Genomic DNA, 22,597 nt, shown 5'->3' on the forward strand with positions numbered 1-22,597 from the left:
ATATGGTCATCTCAATAGATGCAGAAAAAGCTTTTGACAAAATTCAACACCGATTTATGATAAAAACTCTTCAGAAAGTGGGCATAGAGGGAATCCACCTCAACATAATAAAGGCCATATACGACAAACCCACAGCAAACATCATTCTCAATGGTGAAAAACTGAGAGCATTTCCTCTAAGATCAGGAACAAGACAAGGATGTCCACTCTCACCACTATTATTCAACATAGTTTTGGAAGTCCTAGCCATGGCAATCAGAGAAGAAAAAGAAGTAAAAGGAATAGAAATTGGAAAAGAAGAAATAAAATCATCACTGTTTGCAGATGACATGATACTATACATAGAAAATCCTAAAGATGCCACCAGGAAACTACTAGAGTTAATCAATCAATTTGGTAAAGTTACAGGATACAAAATTAATGCACAGGAATCTCCTGCATTCCTATACACTAACAACGAAAGATCAGGAAGAGAAATTAAGGAAACAATCCCATTTACCATTGCAACAAAAAGAATAAAATACCTAGGTATAAATCTACCTAAGGAGGCAAAAGACCTGTACTCAGAAAACTATAAAACACTGATGAAAGAAATCAAAGGTGACACAGACAGATGAAGAAATATACCATGTTCTTGGATTGGAAGAATCAATATTGTGAAAATGACTATACTACCCAAAGCAATCTACAGATTCAATGCAATCCCTATCAAATTACCAGTGGCATTCTTCGCAGAATTAGGAGAAAAAAATCTTACAATTTGTATGGAAACACAAAGGACCCTGAATAGCCAAAGCAATCTTGAGAAAGAAAAACAGAGCTGGAGGAATCAGGCTCCCTGACTTCAGACGATACTACAAAGGTACAGTGATCAAGACAGCACAAAAACAGAAATATGGATTGATGGAACAGGATAGAAAGCCCAGAGGTAAACCCACACACCTACAGACACCTAATCTAAGACAAAGGAGGCAAGAATATAAAACGGAGAAGACAGAGCCTCTTCAATAAATGATGCTGGGAAAACTGGACAGCTACATGTTAAAGTATGAAATTAGAACACTCCCTAACACCATACACAAGAATAAACTCAAAATGGATTAATGGCCTAAATGTAAAGCTAGACACCATAAAACTCTTAGAGGAAAACATAGGCAGAACACTCTTTGACATAAATTACAGCAGCATCTTCTTTGACCCACCTCCTAGAGTAATGGGAAAAAAAAAAAAGGGACCTAATGAAACTTAAAAGCTCTTGCACAACCAAGGAAACCATAAACAAGACAACCTTCAGAATGGGAGAAAATATTTGCAAATGAAGCAACTGACAAAGGATTAATCTCCAAAATATACAAACAGCTCATGCAGCTCAACACCAAAAAAAACAAACAAACAAATCAAAAAATGGGTGGAAGACCTAAATAGACATTTCTCCAAAGAAGGCTTACAGATGGCCAACAAATACATGAAAAGATGCTCAACATCACTAATTATTAGAGAAATGCAAATCTAAACTACAATGAGGTATCACCTCACATTGGTCAGAATGGCCATCACCAAAAAATAAACAATAAATGCTGGACAGGGTGTGGAGAAAAGGGAACCTTCTTGCACCATTGGCGGGAATGTGAATTGGTGCAGCCACTATGGAGAACAGTATGGAGGTTCCATAAAAAATTAAAAAGAACTACCATATGACCCAGCAATCCCACTACTGGGCATATATCCTGAGAAAACTGTAATTCAAAAGGACACATGTACCACAATGTTCATTTAAGCACTATTTGCAATAGCCAGGAAATGGAAACAACCTAAATGTTCAATGACTGTTGATAAAGAAGATATGGTACCTATATACAATGGAATATTACTCAGCCCTAAAAAGGAATGAAATTGGGTCATTTGTAGAGATGTGGATGGACCTACAGTCTGTCATACAGAGTGAAGTAAGTCAGGAAGAGAAAAACAAATATCGTATATTAATGCATACATGTGGAATCCAGAAAAATGGTACAGATGAACCTAGTTCCAGTGCAGGAATAGAGACGCAGATGTAGAGATCGGACATGTGGACGCAGTGGGGGAAGGGGAGGGTGGGATGAACTAGAAGATTAGATTTTACATAAATACACTACCATGCGTAAAATAGATAGCTAGTGGGAACCTGCTGTAAATCACAGGAAGCTCAGCTTGGTGCTCTGTGATGACATAGATGGGATGGGGGGGTGGTGGGAGAGAGGTTTAATAGGGAGGGGATATATGTATACATATAGCTGATTCAGTTCATCATATAGCAGAAATGAACACAGCACTGTAAAGCAGTTATACTCCAATTTAAAAAATTAAAAACAACCAAAAACAAAAGACACTAGAGACAAAGAAGGGCATTTTATAACAATAAAAGGGTTAATCCATCAGGAAGATAAGTACAAATATATATCCACCTACCTAATAACAGAGCACTAAAGTACATAAAGCAAAAACTGACAGAAATGAAGGGAGAAATAGGTAATTCAACAATAACAGTTGGAGGTTTATGCCCAACTTTCAATAATGGATAGAGCAACTGTACAGAAGATCAAGGAAATAGAATATTTGATCTACACCATAAACCATTTAGGCATAATAGTCATATACAGAACAGAGTATACTTTCCAACAATAACAGAGTATACTTTCTTCTCAAGTGTATATGGAACACTCTCCAGGCTAGACCATGTGTTAGTCCATAAAACAAACTTCCACAAATTTAAAAGTATGGAAATAATACAAAATGTGTTCTTTGACCACAATGAAATGAAATTAGAAATCAATAATAAGGGAAATTTGAGAAACTCACAAATATGTGGAAATTAAATAATAAACTCCTAAATAACTCATGGGTCCAAGAAGAAATCAAAAGAAAAATCAGAAAATACCTTGATATAAATGAAAATGAAGACAAAATATGCCAAAAGTTATGAAGACAGGTAAAGCAGTGCTCAGAGGGAAATTTATAGCTGCAAATACCTGTATTAATAAAGAAGAAAAATCTCAAATCAACAACTGGATCTGCACCTAATGACACAGGGAAAAAAAGAGCAAAACTAAACCTAAAACAAGCACAAGGAAGGAAACAATACAGATTAGAGTAGGAGTTAGTAGAGGCACAATGGAGAACAGAAATATTGAGGAACAGAAATAGACACTAGAGAAAAAACAGAAAATAAAAGAAACCAAATGCTGGTTCTTAGGGAAAAGCAACAGAATTGACAGACCTTTAGCTGGTTTGACCAAGTGAAAGAAGAGGACTCATTACCAGAATCAGAAATGAAAGAAGGGTTATTACTTCTCACTTTGCAGAAATAAAAAGGATTATAAGAGAATATTGAACAACTGTACACCAACGGTTAGATGACTTAGATAAAATGGACAAATTCCTAGAAAGATGCAAACTATCAAAACTTACTCAAGAGAAATAGACAATCTGAATAGCTCTATAACAAGTAGAGATTGAATCAGTAATAACAAGACTACCTACAAAGAAAAGCCCACACCCAATTGGCTTCACCCCTGAATTCTACCAAACATTGAAAAATAATTAATACCAATTCTTCACAAACTATTGAAGAAAATAGAAGATGAGGGAAGATTTCCCAAATTATTTTATGAGGCCAAAACCAGACAAAGACATTAAAAGAAAAGAAAATTAGAGACCAATATCTCTTATGGATATGGATGCAAAAATCTTCAACAACATACTAGCAAACCAAATTAAAAAATAATGAGAATTACACGTCTTGACCAAGTGAGATTTATCTCAGAAATGCAAGGATTGTTTAACATCTGAAGATCAATTAATGTAATACACCACATCAACAGAATAAAGAACAAAAGTTGCATGATTATCTCAATAGACAGGACAAGCATTTGACAAAAATCCAACACTCTCTTGTGACAAAAAAAAAACTTGACAAACTAGGAATATAGGAACTTTATTTACCCAATAAAGGGCATCTGTGAAAACCCCGCAGCTAACATCATACTTAATGGTGAAGATGGGATGCTTTCCCCCTAAAATCAGAAAAACAAGGACGTCCATTCTTGCCATTTTTATTCAAATGTACAGTACTGGAGGCTCTAATCAGAGCACTTAGGCAAGAAAAAAAAGACATCCAGATGAGAAAGGAAGAAGTAAAACTGTCTCTGCTTATAGATAACATGATCTGGTGTGTAGAAAATCCTAAGGAATCCATTAAAAAACTAGAAATAATAAATGAGTTCAACAAGGTTGCAGGATACGAGATCAATATACAAAAGTTGATTGTATTTCTATTCACTTTTAATGACCAGTCTGAAAATGGAATTCAGGAGACAATTTCATTCACAATGCATCAAAAATTATATAAAGTACTTAGAAATGAATTTTTCAAAGGAAGTGAAAGCTTGTGTTCTGAAAATGACAAAATGTTGTTGAAAGAAACAAAAGAAGACCTAAATAAATGGGGAAAAAGTCCTATGTTCATAGATCAGAAAACTCAACATTGTTAAGATGACAGTGCTCTCCAAACTCATGTACAGATTCAATAAAATCCTTATCAGAATCTCAACTGATATCTTTGTAGAAATTGACAACCTGATTCTAAAAGTCATATGGAATTGCAAGGGACTCAGAACAGCTAAGACACTCCTGAAAAAGAAGGGGAAAGTAGGAAGACTCCACTTTCTGATTTCAAACCTTACTACAAAGTAATGGTAAACAAGACAGTGTGGTACTAGTACAAGAATAGACATATATCAGTGGAATACAGTTGACAGTCCAGGAATAAATCCATACATCTGTGATCAGCTTACTTTCAACAGGGGGGTCAAGACCATTCAAAGGGAAAAATAGTCTTTTCAACAAATGTTCTGGAGTTGCAGAGGACTTTACGTGATGCTGTGTGCAGCCATCATGCTAGGGGCTCACAGAGTCATATCTGGCCCTGCTGGCTCCACTCAGAGAAGAGTGGGTGTGGTAGAATTTATCCTGGGCACCGACTTGTGGGGCAGAGGGTGGCATGCTCCCACATCAGGCTAATTCTTGACTACTCCACCAAACGTAGAGAAGAAGTGCTGGAAAGAGGCAAACCTGTCGCTGGGACTGCTGAAAGCTCCCGCACCAAGGTTACTGAACCCATGATACACGTTATAGGAAAGCTTAACTTTTCCTGCTTCAGCTATGCTTGAAGGATTTTAAGAGGAACCTGTAAGAATCTCTGAAAGGGTGTTGTCTCAAGTGCTACCTGACGACAAGCCATTGCTGGCGAAGAATTGTTGTCTGTAAAGATAAGCAAATAGAGAAATTTCACCTATAAAAAAATTACCAGTTAAAAGAAAAGCATATGAATTTGGAAATGAATTTATAAAACATGAACAGGAGAAAATTTTACAAAACTCCCAACTTTCTGTTTTTAATGAACGTCTAGAGGACATGGGAAATAATGTATGGAAATTAAAAACATGATCACTGAATCACAAATATTAATGAAGGCAATGAACAGCAGATGAGGTGAAACCAGAAAAGCAAAGCAGAAGATAAAACTGAGATATTCTCCCAGAACAGAGAGGAAAAGGATAAAATAATGAAAATAATGAGAGATTCTGGGGATAGAACCTGGGAATACAATCGGTAGAAAGAAACCCCAGAAGTTTGGAATAGAGCAGTTGGAGTGGAAGCAATAATTGACGAAAAGAAAGCTTTCCTAAGCTAAATACAGAGACCCAAGCTAGCCCCTCATATTGATCTGATGAATACAGGAATTATACTCTTTTTTTTAAAAAAATAAAAAGAAGTATGAGATAGAGAAATGGAGAGAAGTGCCCAATTTCTCACCCCCATATGAAGGGCAGCTGAAGCCAGAGCCCTGACCTTTGACTTCCAGAGCAGTGTCCTCAGCATGCAGGCATGCTGAGGACATGTGACATTGAGGTTTCAAAAATCTCTTATTCTACAATAAATATATCTACTAATTAACTCAAATGAGGCTCTGAACTAATAGGAACATATGATTATTAAGCTTGAATTTGTAAGAAGTTTCTAATTCAAGAGCCAAAATCAGCCTTGAAGATTATTCCAGGAAAAATGCTACTCTCACCCATTACTGTCTCTTCCATGAGCCTCTAAACTATTCCATGACTTAATGAAGAGTTTATGTTAGAACTATCTTTTCCCATGAAAGGATTCTTTCAGCAGATGTCAAACACCATTTCATGACTTTGCTTTTTGTGAATTTAAGATTACAACTATATGTGGGGAAGATTAAAATCCACTGCATGATGCAGCATAAGCACAGACATTTGCTAATGGAAAACAATCATGGCTACTGGCTAATCTGAGTAGCCAACTCCCCCAGGACCAGCACCCAGTATGCACTGAGTCAGATTCAGAGGTCAGGACTCATGTCTGTATCAGGGCTGACTCCTCAGCACAGCATATGCCACACTCTAATGATCAGGGCCCAGCCACTATTCTCCCATATCATCTTTTGCTAATCTCACCTGCTTTCTACAGGTCTTTAGCTCCAATAGGATCAAACTACAGACATCCTTGAATGCCAGCCCTGTCCCTACTCCCCAAGTCTGGAAAAGTACATGTTTGGCAGGTGTAGCTATTTTGTTTTTTCAACCCTGTCTAAGGCTTTAACTCTTTTTATCCTTTTTAAACACCAGATTTGGCCTCTTCCTTCAGCCAGCTGGATGCCTTTAAACCATAAGGTTGCCATCTAACATAATCTGCACCTGCTCAAGACCTGAGACCCAACATCTGTCCTTGCACCAGGAGCCTTGAGCGTTTTCACTGTGTCCAGCCCTTCCTGGGTTAAGTCCAGGAAGGGTGGTGGCTGTGCATGAGGATACCCCATCCTGGCCCTCACTGGGTCACAGTTTCCTTCTGGCACAAAAATCAGCCCTTTTATGGAGAAATATGTGATGTGATGCTGCTTGCCATAGTTTTGGGAAAGGGACTCAGACAGGCTGCCATATAACTCAAGGAAGAGGCTTGTCCCCCCAGAAGGGAAAACACCCAGGTTTCATCACTAGATTAGACAACTCTCTCTCTGTAAGTTATACCCTATTACAAGTTTCACGGGATGGTCAGTAGTTCTGCTCAAAATAAATGAACGGGAGCCAGGTTTAGGGATTCAGTAATGGAATCTTCCGGAAGCCAAGAATTCCCTTTATCAGAGTGTTAGGGACCTCTTCCTAATTGAAGGAGTTAAAGACAATGGTTTATTTCTCACAGTCAAGCTACTTCTGCCAGACAAGTAAACACAGCTGTCAACAACATGCTCTCACGTCTTGTCCTTTTTGCCAGGACACGGGAGTGTGAAGGAAAAGAGAGAGGCATGTAACTCACCAATGTCAGGTATGGGCTCTGGCCAGCCCATGTGGTTCAGTCCTGTCGGGGCACTCTGGGAGAACGGATGGCTTCTTCTAGGGAGATTCAAAGACTCTGGAGAGGTAATGGTCATCTTCCTCCAGCACTGGGAGAGGAGGAAAGAGGCAAAGAGTAAATCAAGAAAAGAGATAACATGTTGTCATTGCCACATTATAATTTTTCTAATTGCACAGGACTTTGCCGTGAGCAGAACATGCAGCCAAAATGCACACAGCTCTGGGAGGTGCCATTCATTTCAAAATCCATGGAAAAAAGAGAAGTTTCTCTTGTTGTCAGTAGTCTGCAACCTGTATGGTCATATGTGGCAACCATGGCAGAACAGGTTGTCATTCAACAATGTGAAATGAGGACTGACAGTAGGTCTCCAAACCCCCAAATTACACCAGCTGGTCAGGTACACAGCCTGACATTTCTCCAAAAGGAAGGCTTTGTTTTAGCTATATTCTTGCAGGGGTGCTTAATTAAAATGCAACCCATGAAGTCCCTGACACCTCATAATCATAAGACAGACTTTACCCTTCAGACAGTAAGGACCAGTGTTGCATGAGGTCTTGGGAGGGCAAGGATATTGTCCCTTTCTTTATCATTCCATTATCCAGAAATAAACTTGGCCCCTCCAGATTTTGTCTACTTTATAAAGTTATGAAATTTACTTAAAATTTTTGGTATGTATTCAAATAAATGTTCCATTTTCTTTTGTATTCCACACAAATTAAGTAAACAGTGCTTGGGAAATTCTTTTAGTGATTAATGGAAATGTAAATATACAAACAAGGATTAAGATGGGAGTATGATACCCCACTCCATCTCTTCCATTTGAATGCAACTAAAAACATTGGGCAGATGTATAAATCAGTTACCTAAGGGCTCTGAAATAAATGGTAGCAGGTGGGTTGGAGAAGGAAGCCAGTATTTGAAGTTACACCAATCCTATGTGGTCCCTACAGTATCCTCTGGCCTGAACTCAATAGCACCTTAAAACTGGGTATGGACCAAAAGTACTCCAAAAAGCCTTCTCTGGTCTGAAGAGAGGGGAAAGGGACCCCAAGTGTATGAGCAAATTGGTGAAATTCTCTATGTTGTCATTTAGTTCCACCCTAGACTCCCAGGAAATCCCATTATAGTATGGCAGTGATGGCCAGGCAGGCACCTAAAACTCTGAGGGAGGGGGAACATCCCTATTTCTTTTTTCCTGTCTCTGTCCTCCTGCCCCTTGGCTCCAGAGGCAGACATAGTTGCAGGAAGTATATGCCAGAGTGGGAAAACGAAAGCCTAGCTTTCTAGCAAAATGTCCAGGAAGAGGGGGACTCCTGGAAGCCAAGAAGTGTCTGGAAGAATGCAGAAAGGAAAGAGATCAAGAAAATGACACCATAACGTTGTTTATGACCACTGGACTTACCCCCAAACTGTGCTTGGGTGGATCTGACCCTAAACAGAATACTAAAGTCTTTGAGAACCAAATTATGGAGTAGACCATTTTACAGGTCTCAGACTGGCCACTGGGTGATCTACATTATCCAAGTAGCACTGAAAACACCTTGAAAACATGAACCGACATAAGAAACATAGCCCCTGAAGGCCAGTAAGAACTTGTACCCTAAACTGTCAGCTGCCTGAAAAACATAACTATTATTCTCCATAGAAACTAAATAAGGCTCATAACATAATATTCAAAATTTCCAAGATATAACCCAAAATTATTTGATATACAGAGAACTATGAAAATCTCCATAACTTATAAAGGAAAGACAACAGATCCCAGCACCAACATGATACAGTGCTGGAATTATAAAAGATTTTAAAGAAGCTCATATAATTGTGCTCTAAGAAGTAAGTGTGAACACTCTTGCAATGAATGGAAAATAACAGCAGGGAAATAGATACAAAATAGAATAGAATGGAAACATTAGGACTGAAAAATATAGCTACAATTGAAAATTTACATGGATGGCTCTTGAGGGCATTATGCTAAGTGAAATAAGTCAGACAAGAAAGAGAAAGACTGTATGATCTTACTTGTATGTGAAATCTTTTTTTTTTTTTTTTTTTTTTTTTTTGCGGTACGCAGGGTTCTCACTGTTGTGGCCTCTCCCATTGTGGAGCACAGGCTCCAGACGTGCAGGCTCAGCGGCCATGGCTCACAGGCCTAGCCGCTCCACAGCATTTGGGATCTTCCCGGACTGGGGCACAAACCCATGTCCCCTGCATTGGCAGGTGGACTCTCAACCACTGCGCCACCAGGGAAGCCCTGTATGTGAAATCTTAAAAAAGAAAAGCCAAGCTAATAGAGACAGAGAACAGATTGGTACTTGCCAAAGGCAGGGAGTAGGGGGTAGGTAAAATGGGTGAAGGCAGCCAAAAGACACAAACTTCCAGTTATAAAATAAGTCATGGGGATGTAAGGTGCATCAGGGCAACTATAGTTAATAATACTGCATTGCATAACAGAAATAAAGGGAGGAATTGACAATAATACAATAATATTAGGGGACTTTAACACCCCACTTACATCAATGGACAGATTGTCAAACAGAAAACCAGGAAGGAAACAGTGACATTAAATGACACATTAGACCAGCTGGACTTAATAGCTACCTACAGGACATTCCATCCAAAAACAGAATACACATTCTTTTCACATGCACATGGAATGTTCTCTAGAATAGATCATATGATAGTCCACCAAACAAGTCTCAACACATTTAAGAGGATAAAAAATATACAAAGTATCTTTTCAGATCACAATGGTATAAAACTAGAAATCTATTACAGGAAGTAAAACACAAATACATAGAGACTAAACAACATGCTACTAAAAACCCAATGAGTCAACCAAGAAATCAAAGAGGAGACCGGAAAATACCCTGAGACAGGGCCTTCCCTGGTAGTCCAGTGGTTAAGACTTTGCCTTCCAATGCAGGGGGTGCTAGTTCTATCCCTGGCCAGGGAGCTAAGATCCCACATGACTTTCAGCCATAAAAACCAAAACATAAAGCATAAGCGATATTGTAAGAAACAATAAAGACTTTAGAACTGGTCCACATCAAAAAAAAAGAAAAGAAAAAGAAAATACCCTGAGACAAATGAAAATAAAAACACAACTTTCCAAAATCTATGGGATGCAGCAAAAACAGTTCTAAGAGGAAAGTTTATAGTGATACAGGCCTACCTCAATATATAAGAAAAATCTCAAATAAACAACCTAACCCACCATCTAAAGGAATTAGAAAAATAAGAAAAAACAAAACCCAAAGTCAGCAGAAGAACAGAAATAATAAAGATCAGAGTAGATATAAACAAAATAGAGAGCCCCCCCCAAATAAACCCACAACAGAAAAGACCAATGAAACCAAGAGCTGTATTTTTAAAAGATAAAGAAAATTGATAATCCTTTAGTCAGGCTTATTAGGAAGAAAAGAGAGAGGACCCAAATAAACAAAATTAGAAATGAAAGAGGACAATTTACAACCGGTATCACAGAAATACAAACAATCATAAGAGAATACTGTGAACAATTACATACCAACAAACTGGGCACCTAGAAGAAACGGATAAATTCCTAGAAACATATAATCTTCTAAGACTGAATCAGGAAGAAACAGATAATCTGAACACACTGGTTACTAGTATTGAAATTGAATTGGTAATCAAAAAACTCCCAACATACAGAAGTCCAAAACCAGATGGCTTCACAGGGGAATTCTACCAAACATTTAAAGAAAATGGAATACTTATCCTCAAACTATTCCAAAAAATTGAAGAGGAGAAAACACTCCCAAACTTGTTCTATGAGGCCAGCATTACCCTGATACCAAAACCAGACAAAGACACTACAAAAAATGGAAATTGCAGGCCAATTTCTCTGATGAATATAGATGCAAAAATCCTTAACAAAATATTAGCAAACCCATTCAAAAATGCATTAAAAAGGATCATAAACCATGATCAAGCGGGTTTTTATCCCAGGGAGGCAAGGATGGTCCAACATCTGCAAATAAATCTATGTGATACACCACATTAACAAAATGAAGGATAAGGGGATTGATCAAGATGGCAGAGTAGGAGGACATGGAACTCATCTATCCCCATGAACACATCAAAAATACATCTACATGTGGAACAATTACCACTGAAAATTAACTGGAAATTGGCAGAAAGTCTCCTGTACAACCAAGGCTATAAGAATGAACAAAATGAAGGATAAAAGTCACATGATCTCTCAATAGATGCAGAAAAAGCATTTGACAAAATTCAGTATCCATTCACAATAAAAACTCTTATCAAAGTTGGTATAAAGGGAAATTTCTCAAGATAATAAAGGCCATTTATAACAAACCCACCTAACATCATACTCAATGGGGAAAACTAGAAAGCTTTTCTTTCTAGATCACGAAGAAGACAAGGATGCCTGCTGTCACCATTTCTATTTAACACAGTATTGGAAATCCTAGCCATAGCAGTCAGTCAAGAAAGAAAAAGGCATCCAAATTGGACGGGAAGAAGTAAAACTATCATATTTGCAAATGCCATGATACTATATATAGAAAACCTTAAACTCTTCACTAAAAAACTTTTAGAATAAATGAATTCAATAAAGTTGCAGGATATAAGATTAATATACAGAAATCTGTTGCTTTTCTATTCACTAATAATTAACTATGAAAAAGAGAAGAAAACAATCCCATTTACAATCGCATCAAGAAGAATAAAATGTGTAAGAATAAATTTAACCAAGGAGGAGAAAGACATATACTTTGAAAACTATAAGACATTGATAAAAGAAACTGGAGATGATATAAATAAATGGAAAGGCATCCTATATTCATGAATTAGAAGTACTATTGTTAAAATATCGGTACTACCCAAAGCAGTCTACAGATTTAATGCAATGCCTATCAAAATACCCATAACATTTTTCAAAGAACAAGAACAAATAAATAATCCTAAAATTTGTACGGAACCACAGAAGATCCCGAATAGCCAAAGCAATCTTGAGAAAAAAGAACAAAGCTGGAGGTGTCATGCTCTCTGACTTCATATGATACTACAAAGCTATAGTAATCAAAGCAGAATGGTATTGGCACAAAAACAGGTACATGGATCAATGGAACATCATAGAGAGCCCAGAAATAAACCCATGCAATATGGTCAATTAATCTATGACAAAGGAGTTAAGAATATACAATGGGGAAATAGTCTCTTCAATAAGTAGTGCTGGGAAAACTGGACAATTGCGTGCAAAAGAATGAGATTAAAAGATTTCTTCACACCATAAAAAAAAAAAACCCTCAAAATGGATTAAAGACCTAAATTTAAGATCAGAAAGTATAAAATTCCTAGAAGAAAACATAGGCAGTATAATATTTGACATAGGCCTTAGCAATATTTTTTTGGATTTGTCTCCTTAGGCAAGGGAAACAAAAGCAAAAATAAACAAATCGGACCTAATCAAACTTAAAAGCTTTTGCACAGTGAAGGAAACCATCAATAAAATGAAAAGGCAACCTACTGAATGGGAAAAGATATTTGCAAATAATGTCTGATAAGCAGTTAATATCCAAAATATATAAACAGCTCATACAACTCTATACCAAAAAAAGCTAAACAACCCAATAAAAAAAAAGGGCAGAGGACCTGAATAGGCATTTTCCCAAAGACGACATACAGATGGCCAGCAGGCACATGAAAATACAACATCAACTAATTGTCAGGGAATGTAATTCAAAACCACAATGACCTCCTACACTGTTCGTGAGAATGTAAATTGGTGCAGCCACTATGGAGAACAGTACGGAGGTGCCTTAAAAAACTAAAAATAGAGCTACCATATGATCCAGCAGTCCCACTCCTGGGCATATATTCAGAGAAAAACCATAATTCAAAAGGATACATGCAAAAAAAAAAAAAAAAAAAAGGATACATGCGGGCTTCCCTGGTGGCGCAGTGGTTGAGAGTCCGCCTGCCGATGCAGGGGACACATGTTTGTGCCTCGGTCCGGGAAGATCCCACATGCCGCAGAGTGGCTAGGCCCATGAGCCATGGCCGCTGAGCCTGTGCGTCCGGAGCCTGTGCTCCACAATGGGAGAGGCCACAACAGTGAGAGGACCGCATACCACAAAAAAAAAAAAAAAAAAGGATACATGCACCCCAATGTTCAATACAGCACTATTTACAATATCCAGGACATGGAAGCAACCTAAATGTCCATCAAAGGAGGAATGGATAAAGCAGATGTAGGAGACTGGTGAAGATGGTGGAAGAGTAAAACGCAGAGATCGTCTTCCTCCCCACAGATACATCAGAAATACATCTACATGTGGAACAACTCCTACAGAACACCAACTGAACTCTGGCAGAAGACCTCAGACCTGCCAAAAGGCAAGAAACTCCCCACGTACCTGGGTAGGGCAAAAGAAAAAAGAATAAACAGAGACAAAAGGATAGGGACGGGACCTGCACCAGTGGGAGGGAGCTGTGAAGGAGGAAAGGTTTCCACACACTAGGAGCCCCTTAGCGGGCAGAGACTGCGGGTAGCGGAGGGGGAAAGCTTCAGAGCCGCGGAGGAGAGCACAGCCACAGGGGTGCGGAGAGCAAAGCGGAGAGATTCCCGCACAGAGGATCGGTGCCGACCGACACTGATCAGCCCGAGAAGCTTGTCTGCTCACCAGCCGGGGCGGACGGGGCTGGGAGCGGAGGCTCGGGCTTCGGTCAGAGCGCCGGGAGAGGACTGGGGTTGGCGGCGTGAACACAGCCTGCAGGGGGTTAGTGCACCACGGCTAGCCGGGAGGGAGTCCGGGAAAAAGTCTGGAGCTGCCGAAGAGGCAAGAGACTTTTTCTTCGTTCTTTGTTTCCTGGGGCGCGAGGAGAGGGGATTAAAAGCACTGCTTAAAAGAGCTCCAGAGACGGACACGAGCCGCGGCCATCAGCGCGGACCCCAGAGACGGGCATGAGGCGCTAAGGCTGCTGCCGCCACCAAGAAGCCTGTGTGCGAGCAGAGGTTACTATCCACAGCCCGCTTCCGGGGAGCCTGTGCAGCTCGCCACTGCCAGGGTCCCGGGATCCAGGGACATCTTCCCCGGGAGAACGCACGGCGCACCTCAGGCTGGTGCAACGTCATGCCGGCCTCTGCCGCCTCAGGCTCGCCCCACATTTGTACCCCTCCCTTTCCCCAGCCTGAGTGAGCCAGAGCCCCCGAGTCAGCTGCTCCTTTAACCCCGTCCTGTCTGACCGAAGAACAGACGCCCTCCGGCGACCTACACGCAGAGGCGGGGCCCAATCCAAACCTGAGCCCCGGGAGTTGTGCGAACAAAGTAGAGAAAGGGAAATCTCTCCCAGCAGCCTCAGAAGCAGCGGATTAAAGCTCCGCAATCAACTTGATGTACCTGCATCTGTGTAATACATGAATAGACAACGAATCATCCCAAATTGAGGAGGTGGACTTTGAGAGCAAGATTTATTATTTTTTCCCCTTTTCCTCTTTTTGTGAGTGTGTATGTGTATGCTTCTGTGTGAGATTTTGTCTGCAGAGCTTTGCTTTCACCATTTGTCCTAGGGTTCTATTTGTCCGTTTTTTTTTTTTCTTTTTAAAAAAATTTTTTTCTTAATAATTATTTTTTATTTTAATAACTTTATTTTATTTTATCTTTATTTTATTGTATCCTCTTTCTCTCTTTCCTTCCTTCCTCCCTCCCTCCCTCCCTCTCTTTCTTTCTTTCTACTTTTTCTCCCTTTTATTCTGAGCTGTGTGGATGAAAGGCTCTTGGTGCTGCAGCCAGGAGTCAGTGCTGTGCCTCTGAGGTGGGAGAGCCAACTTCAGGACACTGGTCCACAAGAGACCTCCCAGCTCCACATAATATCAAACGGCGAAAATCTCCCAGATATCTCCATCTCAACATGAGCACCCAGCTTCACTCAACGACCAGCAAGCTCCAGTGCTGGACACCCTATGCCAAACAAGTAGCAAGACAGGAACACAACCCCACCCATTAGCAGAGAAGCTGCCTAAAATCATAATAAGTCCACAGACACCCCAAAACACACCACCAGACGTGGACCTGCCCACCAGAAAGACAAGATCCAGCCTCATCCATCAGAACACAGGCACTAGTCCCCACCACTAGGAAGCCTACACAACCCACTGAACCAACCTTAGCCACTGGAGACAGACACCAAAAACAACAGGAATTACAAACCTGCAACCTGCAAAAAGGAGACCCCAAACACAGTAAGATAAGCAAAATGAGAAGACAGAAAAACACACAGCAGATGAAGGAGCAAGATAAAAACCCACCAGACCTAACAAATGAAGAGGAAAGAGGCAGTCTACCTGAAAAAGAATTCAGAATAATTATAGTACAGATGATCCAAAATCTTGGAAATAGAATAGACAAAATGCAAGAAACATTTAACAAGGATCTAGAAGAACTAAAGATGAAACAAGCAATGATGAACAACACAATAAATGAAATTAAAAATACTCTAGATTGGACCTAGGGATTGTCATACTGATTGAAGTAAGTCAGACAGAGAAAGACAAATATCATATGATATCACTTATATGTGGAATCTAAAGAAATGGTGCAAATGAACCTATTTACAAAACAGAAGTTGAGTCACAGATGTAGAAAACAAACTTGTGGTTACCAGGGGGGAATAGTGGGAGAGGGATAAATTGGAAGATTGGGATTGACATATACACGCTACTATATATAGAATAGATAACCAATAAGAACCTACTGAATAGCACAGAGAACTCTATTCAATACTCTGTAATGAACAGTATGGGAAAAGAATCTTAAAAAGTGGATATATGTGTATGTATAACTGACTCACATTGCTGTACAGCAGAAACTAACACAATGTTGTAAATCAACTATACTCCAATAAAAAATTTAATTAAAATTCATACAAAGAGATATCCCCTCAGACCTGTCAGAATGGCTGTCATCAAAAAGACAACAAATAACAAATGTTGGTGAGGATGTGGAGAAAAGGCAACCCTGGTGCACTGTTGGTGGCAATGTAAATTGGTACAGCCATTATGGAGAACAATATAGAAGTTCCTTAAAAAATTAAAAATAAAACTACTATATGATCCAGCAACTCCACTCCTGGGTATATATCCAAAGGAAACAAAAACAACAATTGAAAAAGATATATGCACCCCAGTGTTCATTGCAGTATTGTCCAAAATTGGTAAGGTATGGAAGCAACCTGAGTGTCCATCAACAGATGAATAGATAAAGAAGATGTGGCATATACATACATTGGAATATTACTCAGCCATAAAAAAGAATGAAACTTTGCCATTTGCAACAATGAAATGGATGGGCCTCGAGGGTATTATGCTTAGAGAAATGTCAGACAGAGAAAGAAAGATACTGTCTATTTTCAGTTATATGTGGAATCTAAAAAATAATACAAATGAATATAACAAAAAACAGAAAGAAACTCAAAGATTCAGAGAACAAACCAGTCGTTAACAGCGGGGAAAGGGTGGATGGAGAGGCAAGGTAGGAGAAAGGGGATTAAGAGGTACAAACTACTATATATAAAATGATAAGCAACAAAGATATATTGTACAGCACAGAGAAGTAGAGCCATTATTTTATAACTTTATATTCAGCGTAATCTATAAAAATATTGAATCACTATGTTGTATACCTGAAACTAACATAATATTGGAAGTAAATCAACCATACTTCAAAAAAAATGTATGTAAAGAAATCACAAGACAATTGTATTTTAATAGTGGCGATGGTAAATGAACCTCGGTGGAACTACGATTACTACAGTTCATTGGAAGTGGTAAAATGTTGATAACAGTAGACTGTGATAAGTTATGTATATATGGAACACTTTTAGCAACCACTATGTGAACCAAACAGAACAATATATTCAAAAATGCCACAAATAAATTATGATGGAATCCTAAAAATTGTTCATGTAACTGACAGAAAAGAGTATTGGGAAACAGAAGAAACAATCAGAAAACAAATAATGAAATGGCATATTTAAGCCCTAACATAATAATGATTTCAAACGTTAACTATCAAAATATACCAATTAAAAGACAATCAGAGTGGATAAAATAAAAAGATCCAACAATGCTGCCATAAGAAATTCACTTAAATCAATGACAGGTTGAAAGTAAAAAGATGAAAAAAGGTACATTAATCAAAAAAGAAGTGGTTATACTGATATCAAAGTAGACTTCAGAGCAAAGGGAACCAATTTTACACAATCTTTTTAAGAATATAGAAAAGGAGAGACTACTTTCCAACTCATTTTATGAGGTCCATATTACCCTGATACCAAAACTATGGAAAGATAATACAAAAGCAAAAGCCCCAGCTCAATATCTCTCATGAGTTTAGATGCAGAAGATCTGGACAAAATATTAGCAAATTAATATAGGAATGTATAAAAATTATACATTCCATATATAGTGCATGACCAAGTGGGATTTATTCCAAGTGGAGAAGGCTGATTCAACATACCAAAAAATCAATTAATATAATCTACCATATCAAGGGGCTAAGGAAGAAAACATAAAATGATCACATCAATTGACACAGAAAAAGCTTTTGAAAAAAATCCAACACACATTTATGATTTTTAAAAAATATCTCAGCGAACTAGGATTAGAGAGGAAATTCCTCAACTTGAGTAAGAGATACTATAAAAACTCTACAGCTAACATCATACTTAATAGTGAAATATTGAAATTTATCCTATTAAGACAGGGAATAAGGCAAGGATATCCACTTTTCCCACTCTTAGTCAACACAGTATTAGAATTCCTAGCCACTGCAATAAGGCAAGGGAAAAAAGCATACAGATTAGAAAGGGAAAAACGAAACTGTCCCTACCTGTAGATGATATGACTGTCTACATAGAAAATCCCAAGGAGTCTTTAAAAAATATTCCTGGAACCGATAAATGAATTCAGCAAGGTCACAGGCTACAATATCAACACATAAAAATCAATAATATTTCAATATACTAAGAATCAACTGGTGGAAAATAAAATTAAGAACATAATGCCATTTATAATAATCCCTAAGAAAATTAAATGCAAAGATATAAATTTTTTAAATGTACAGGGTCTGTATCTTATATATAGAAATTTCTAAATAATACACAAAAATATTCTTAGAGATAATAAATTCAGCAAATTTTTAGGGTACAAGATCAATATACAAATATCCATTGTATTTCTATAAACTAGCAATGAACAAGCCCAAATGAAATTAAGAAAACAATTCCATTTGCAATACCATCAGAAAGAACAAAATAGTTAAGAAATATTTAGCCAACGATGTGTAAGACTTGTACAGTGAAAATTACAAAACATTGTGAAAAGCAGTTAAAGAACACCTAAAAAGTCAGGCAACACCCTGTGTTCATGGATTTAAAGATTTAATATTGTTAAGAAGGCAATACTCTCCAGAGTGATCTACAGATTCAATGTAATCTTATCAAAATCACAATGGCCTTTATTTTCCCCAAGAAATGAAACAGCTGATCCTAAGATTCATTTGGAACTACAAGGGACAGCAAATAGCCAAAATAATCTTGAAAAATAACCCAGAGGACTCACACACCCCGACTTCAAAACTTAATAGAAAGCTACAGTAATTAAAGCAGTGTGATAATTGGCAAAAGCACAGATGTATAGACCAGTGGAATAGAACTGAGAGTCCGGAAATAAACCTATACATCTAAGGTCATTTGGTTTTTTACAAGGGTGTCAAAATCATTCAGTGAGGGAAAGAATAGTCTCTTCAACAAGTGGTGCAGAGTGACAAAATATCCACATGGAAAAGCTTGAAGTTGGAACTCTACTTCACACAAAACACAAAAATGAATTCGAAATGAATACAAAACCTAAAGGTAAGAGCAAAAGGTATAAAGACTCTTAGAAGAAAGCATAAAAATAAATTTTTATGACCTTGGATTTGACAGTGGATTCTTGGGCATTACAATAAATTCATAAGCAACAAAAGAAAAAAACAGATAGATTGGATTACATCAAAATTAAATACTTTTGTGCAGCAGTAGACACTATCAAGAAAGTGAAAGGCAACCTACAGATGGGAGAAAACACTTGTAAATCACTTATTTGATAGGGGTCTAGTATCTCCATACATAAGAACCCCTACAAGTGAACCACAAAAAGATAAATAACCCAATTTAAAAATGGGCAAAAGGCTTGAATAGACATTTCTCCAAAAAAGATATACAAATGGCCAACAAGCGTATGAAAATATGTTCAACATTAGTCACTAGGAAAATGCAAATCAAACCACAATGAGGTACCATTCAGACCCAGCAGGATGGTATAGTTTAAACAAAACAACACAAAACAACAAGTGTTGGGGAGGATGTGGAGAACTGGCAACCTTCGTACATTGTTTGTAGAAATGTAAAATGGTGTAGACAACAGTTTGGCAGCTCCTCAGACAGTTAGTCATAGAATTACCATGTGTCCTAACAATTCCACTCCTATGTATATACCCAAAAGAATAGAAAACATGTATACAAACGAAAGCTTATACACAAGTGTTCCTGACAGCACTAGTTACAATAGCCAAGAGGTGGAGACAACCCTATGTCTATCAGTGGATGAACAGATAATAGAAACAAACATAGCCACACAATGGAATATCATTCAGTCATAAAAAAGAACAAAGTGCTGCTGTATGCTACAACAGAGAAGACCCTTAAAAACATGATGCTAAGTGAAAGAAGTCAGGCACCAAAGGTCACACACTGTAATTCCATTTATATGAAATATCCATAGGTAAATAGGAAATCCATAGAGATGGAAAGCAGATTAGTGCTTGCCAGGGTCTAGGGAGGGGAAGTGGGTTGTGACTGCTTAATAGTTGTGAAGTTTCCTTTTGAGATGATAAGAATGTCTTGGACCTAGGTAGAGATAAGGCCTGCAAAGTCTTGTGAATCTACTAAATGCCACTGTATTGTAGACTTTAACATGGTTCATTTTACGTTATGTGAATTTCACCTTGATTTAAAAAAAAAGTGGTACGGAGAACAGTATGGAGGTGCCTTAAAAAACTAAAAATAGAACTACCGTATGACCCAGCAATCCCACTGCTGGGCATATACCCTGAGAAAACCATAATTCAAAAAGAGTCATGTACCCCAATGTTCATTGCCGCTCTCTTTACAATAGCCCAGAGATGGAAACAACCTAAGTGTCCATTGACAGATGGATAAAGAAGATGTAGTACATATATACAATGTAATATTACTCAGCCATAAAAAGAAATGAAATTGAGTTATTTGTAGTAAGGTGGATGGACCTAGAGTCTGTCATACAGAGTGAAGTAAGTCAGAAAGAGAAAAACAAATACCGAATGCTAACACATATATATGGAGTCTAAAAAAAAAAAGGTTCTGAAGAACCTAGGGGCAGAACAGGAATAAAGACGCAGACGTAGAGAATGGACTTGAGGACATGGGGAGGGGTAAGGGTAATCTGGGATGAAGTGAGAGAGTGGCATGGACTTATAAATACTACCAAATGTAAAATAGATAGCTAGTGGGAAGTAGCTGCATAGCACAGGGAGATCAGCTCGGTGCCTTGTGACCACCTAGAGGGGTGGGATAGGGAGGGTGGGAGGGACACACAAGAGGAAGGAGATATGGGGATATATGTATATGTATGGCTGATTCACTTTGTTATACAGCAGAAACTAACACACCATTGTAGAGCAATTATACTCCAATAAGATGTTTAAAAAAAAAAAAACAGTACCTGAAACAAAAAAATAAATAAAGGTGGGTATCAGGGATGAGGTGAGACTCAGGGATGTGTATTTCACAAATACTTGATAATAAAAAATACTGCTATTTTATAAAGGGAAAGAACAAGAAACAGAGTTAGGGATTGGGTAAAAGGTATGCTTTATAAACTACTGAGTCATTTTTAAACAGCTGACAGTTTCATGTAAAAATCATGGTGTCAAAATGTCCCTAGAGACAAAATCTAGTTCTCTCTATATAATTTTGCTTGATTGATTTAAGATTGTTATATCAGAATGTATGCAACTTTATGAGTATTAGAGCTAATGCTGTCCAGTGTCTAACATTCAGTGAGTGGGTCCTCACTGAATGGTAATTCCTATGGAAAGGGCTTGAGGACAGGCCCCGCTGTCTTCAGTTCTGCCCCATTGCCTTGCACAGGGCCAGACTGCGGAGAGGGAAGAGGGAGTCACAGCCTCTGTGGCTCTCAGACACATGACTATGCAGCGTCTCTCCTGCAGGCTGTATAGGGCAGAGGTGGGCAGGGGACAGGAAAGGCAAGCAGCTGCACTGGAAGAGGGGGTACCAGGCCAAGTCTGATGACGATGGCATGCGAGCAGCTTACTTGGATTCCATCTTTACATGCATGCATCTTCCTTTCAAACTGGGCCAACTTCTTCAACTTCCTCCTCTGCATCTTCTCCAGCCACAGGTCATCTAAACTGATGTGTGAGTGCTGAGAGGTGCTCCTGGGTTGTGAAGGAGTCTCCCTGGGGACGTCCTCTGCAGAGATGAAGGGGAGGCTCCATGTCCCCGTCTCAGCAGTAGAGAATGGCCCCTGAGCTGGCTCAGTGTGAAAAGCTTTCAGACTGCGGGAGCAACTGGGCTTCTTGCCTGGTTGTTCTTCCCACGGCATGTGGTTCTATAGAACAGAGAGGAGAGCATAGCAAGTGAGCACAGTGTCCTTTCTCCGTTTAGTTTCTTTTGGGTATAAACCCATGTTTTGGTTAATCCCTAAAATACAGATGCCAGTGAAGTACTTTGTTCACAGTAATTTTGGAAAATGTGAAGATTAGAAACAAACCAAACCTTGTTTCTCTTAAAATTTCTACTTTCAAGACTATTTCAAAAAAATCAAGTCTTCTACCTTGATCAAAGAATTAGGTCTTGAAAGTAATTACTGAACTTGGCATGCTCATTAGAAACACTTTTTAAGGGTCAGTGGCTGGGGCAAAAAGCTCTTGCCTAAACAATACTGCCTGAGAACAGAATTTGAACAGAAACACACTCAGGCACTTGTTACTCCTTCTGTCTTGGCACGGACATTCACTAGATGTACTCACGCTGAACCTTCCTTAGGCGCCTGTGCTGCCTTCACTTTGTCCCGGGTTGCAGTTATCCACTCAGGCAA

The 22,597-nt window shown here is 38.6% G+C and overlaps 1 protein-coding gene across 1 annotated transcript in view; it reads right to left on the reverse strand.

Moving 5' to 3' along the window:
- The window catches only part of LOC132522444 (uncharacterized), a 255,962-nt gene that overhangs the window by 91,165 nt on the left and 142,200 nt on the right, over nt 1–22,597 (reverse strand). Inside the window, 2 exon segments of the mRNA XM_060153128.1 lie at nt 7,375–7,501; nt 21,812–22,108. Coding sequence (XP_060009111.1) covers nt 7,375–7,501; nt 21,812–22,108 — 424 coding nt within the window.

This window comes from Lagenorhynchus albirostris, chromosome 6 (genome assembly GCF_949774975.1).
Source record: "Lagenorhynchus albirostris chromosome 6, mLagAlb1.1, whole genome shotgun sequence".
NCBI lineage: Eukaryota > Metazoa > Chordata > Mammalia > Artiodactyla > Delphinidae > Lagenorhynchus > Lagenorhynchus albirostris.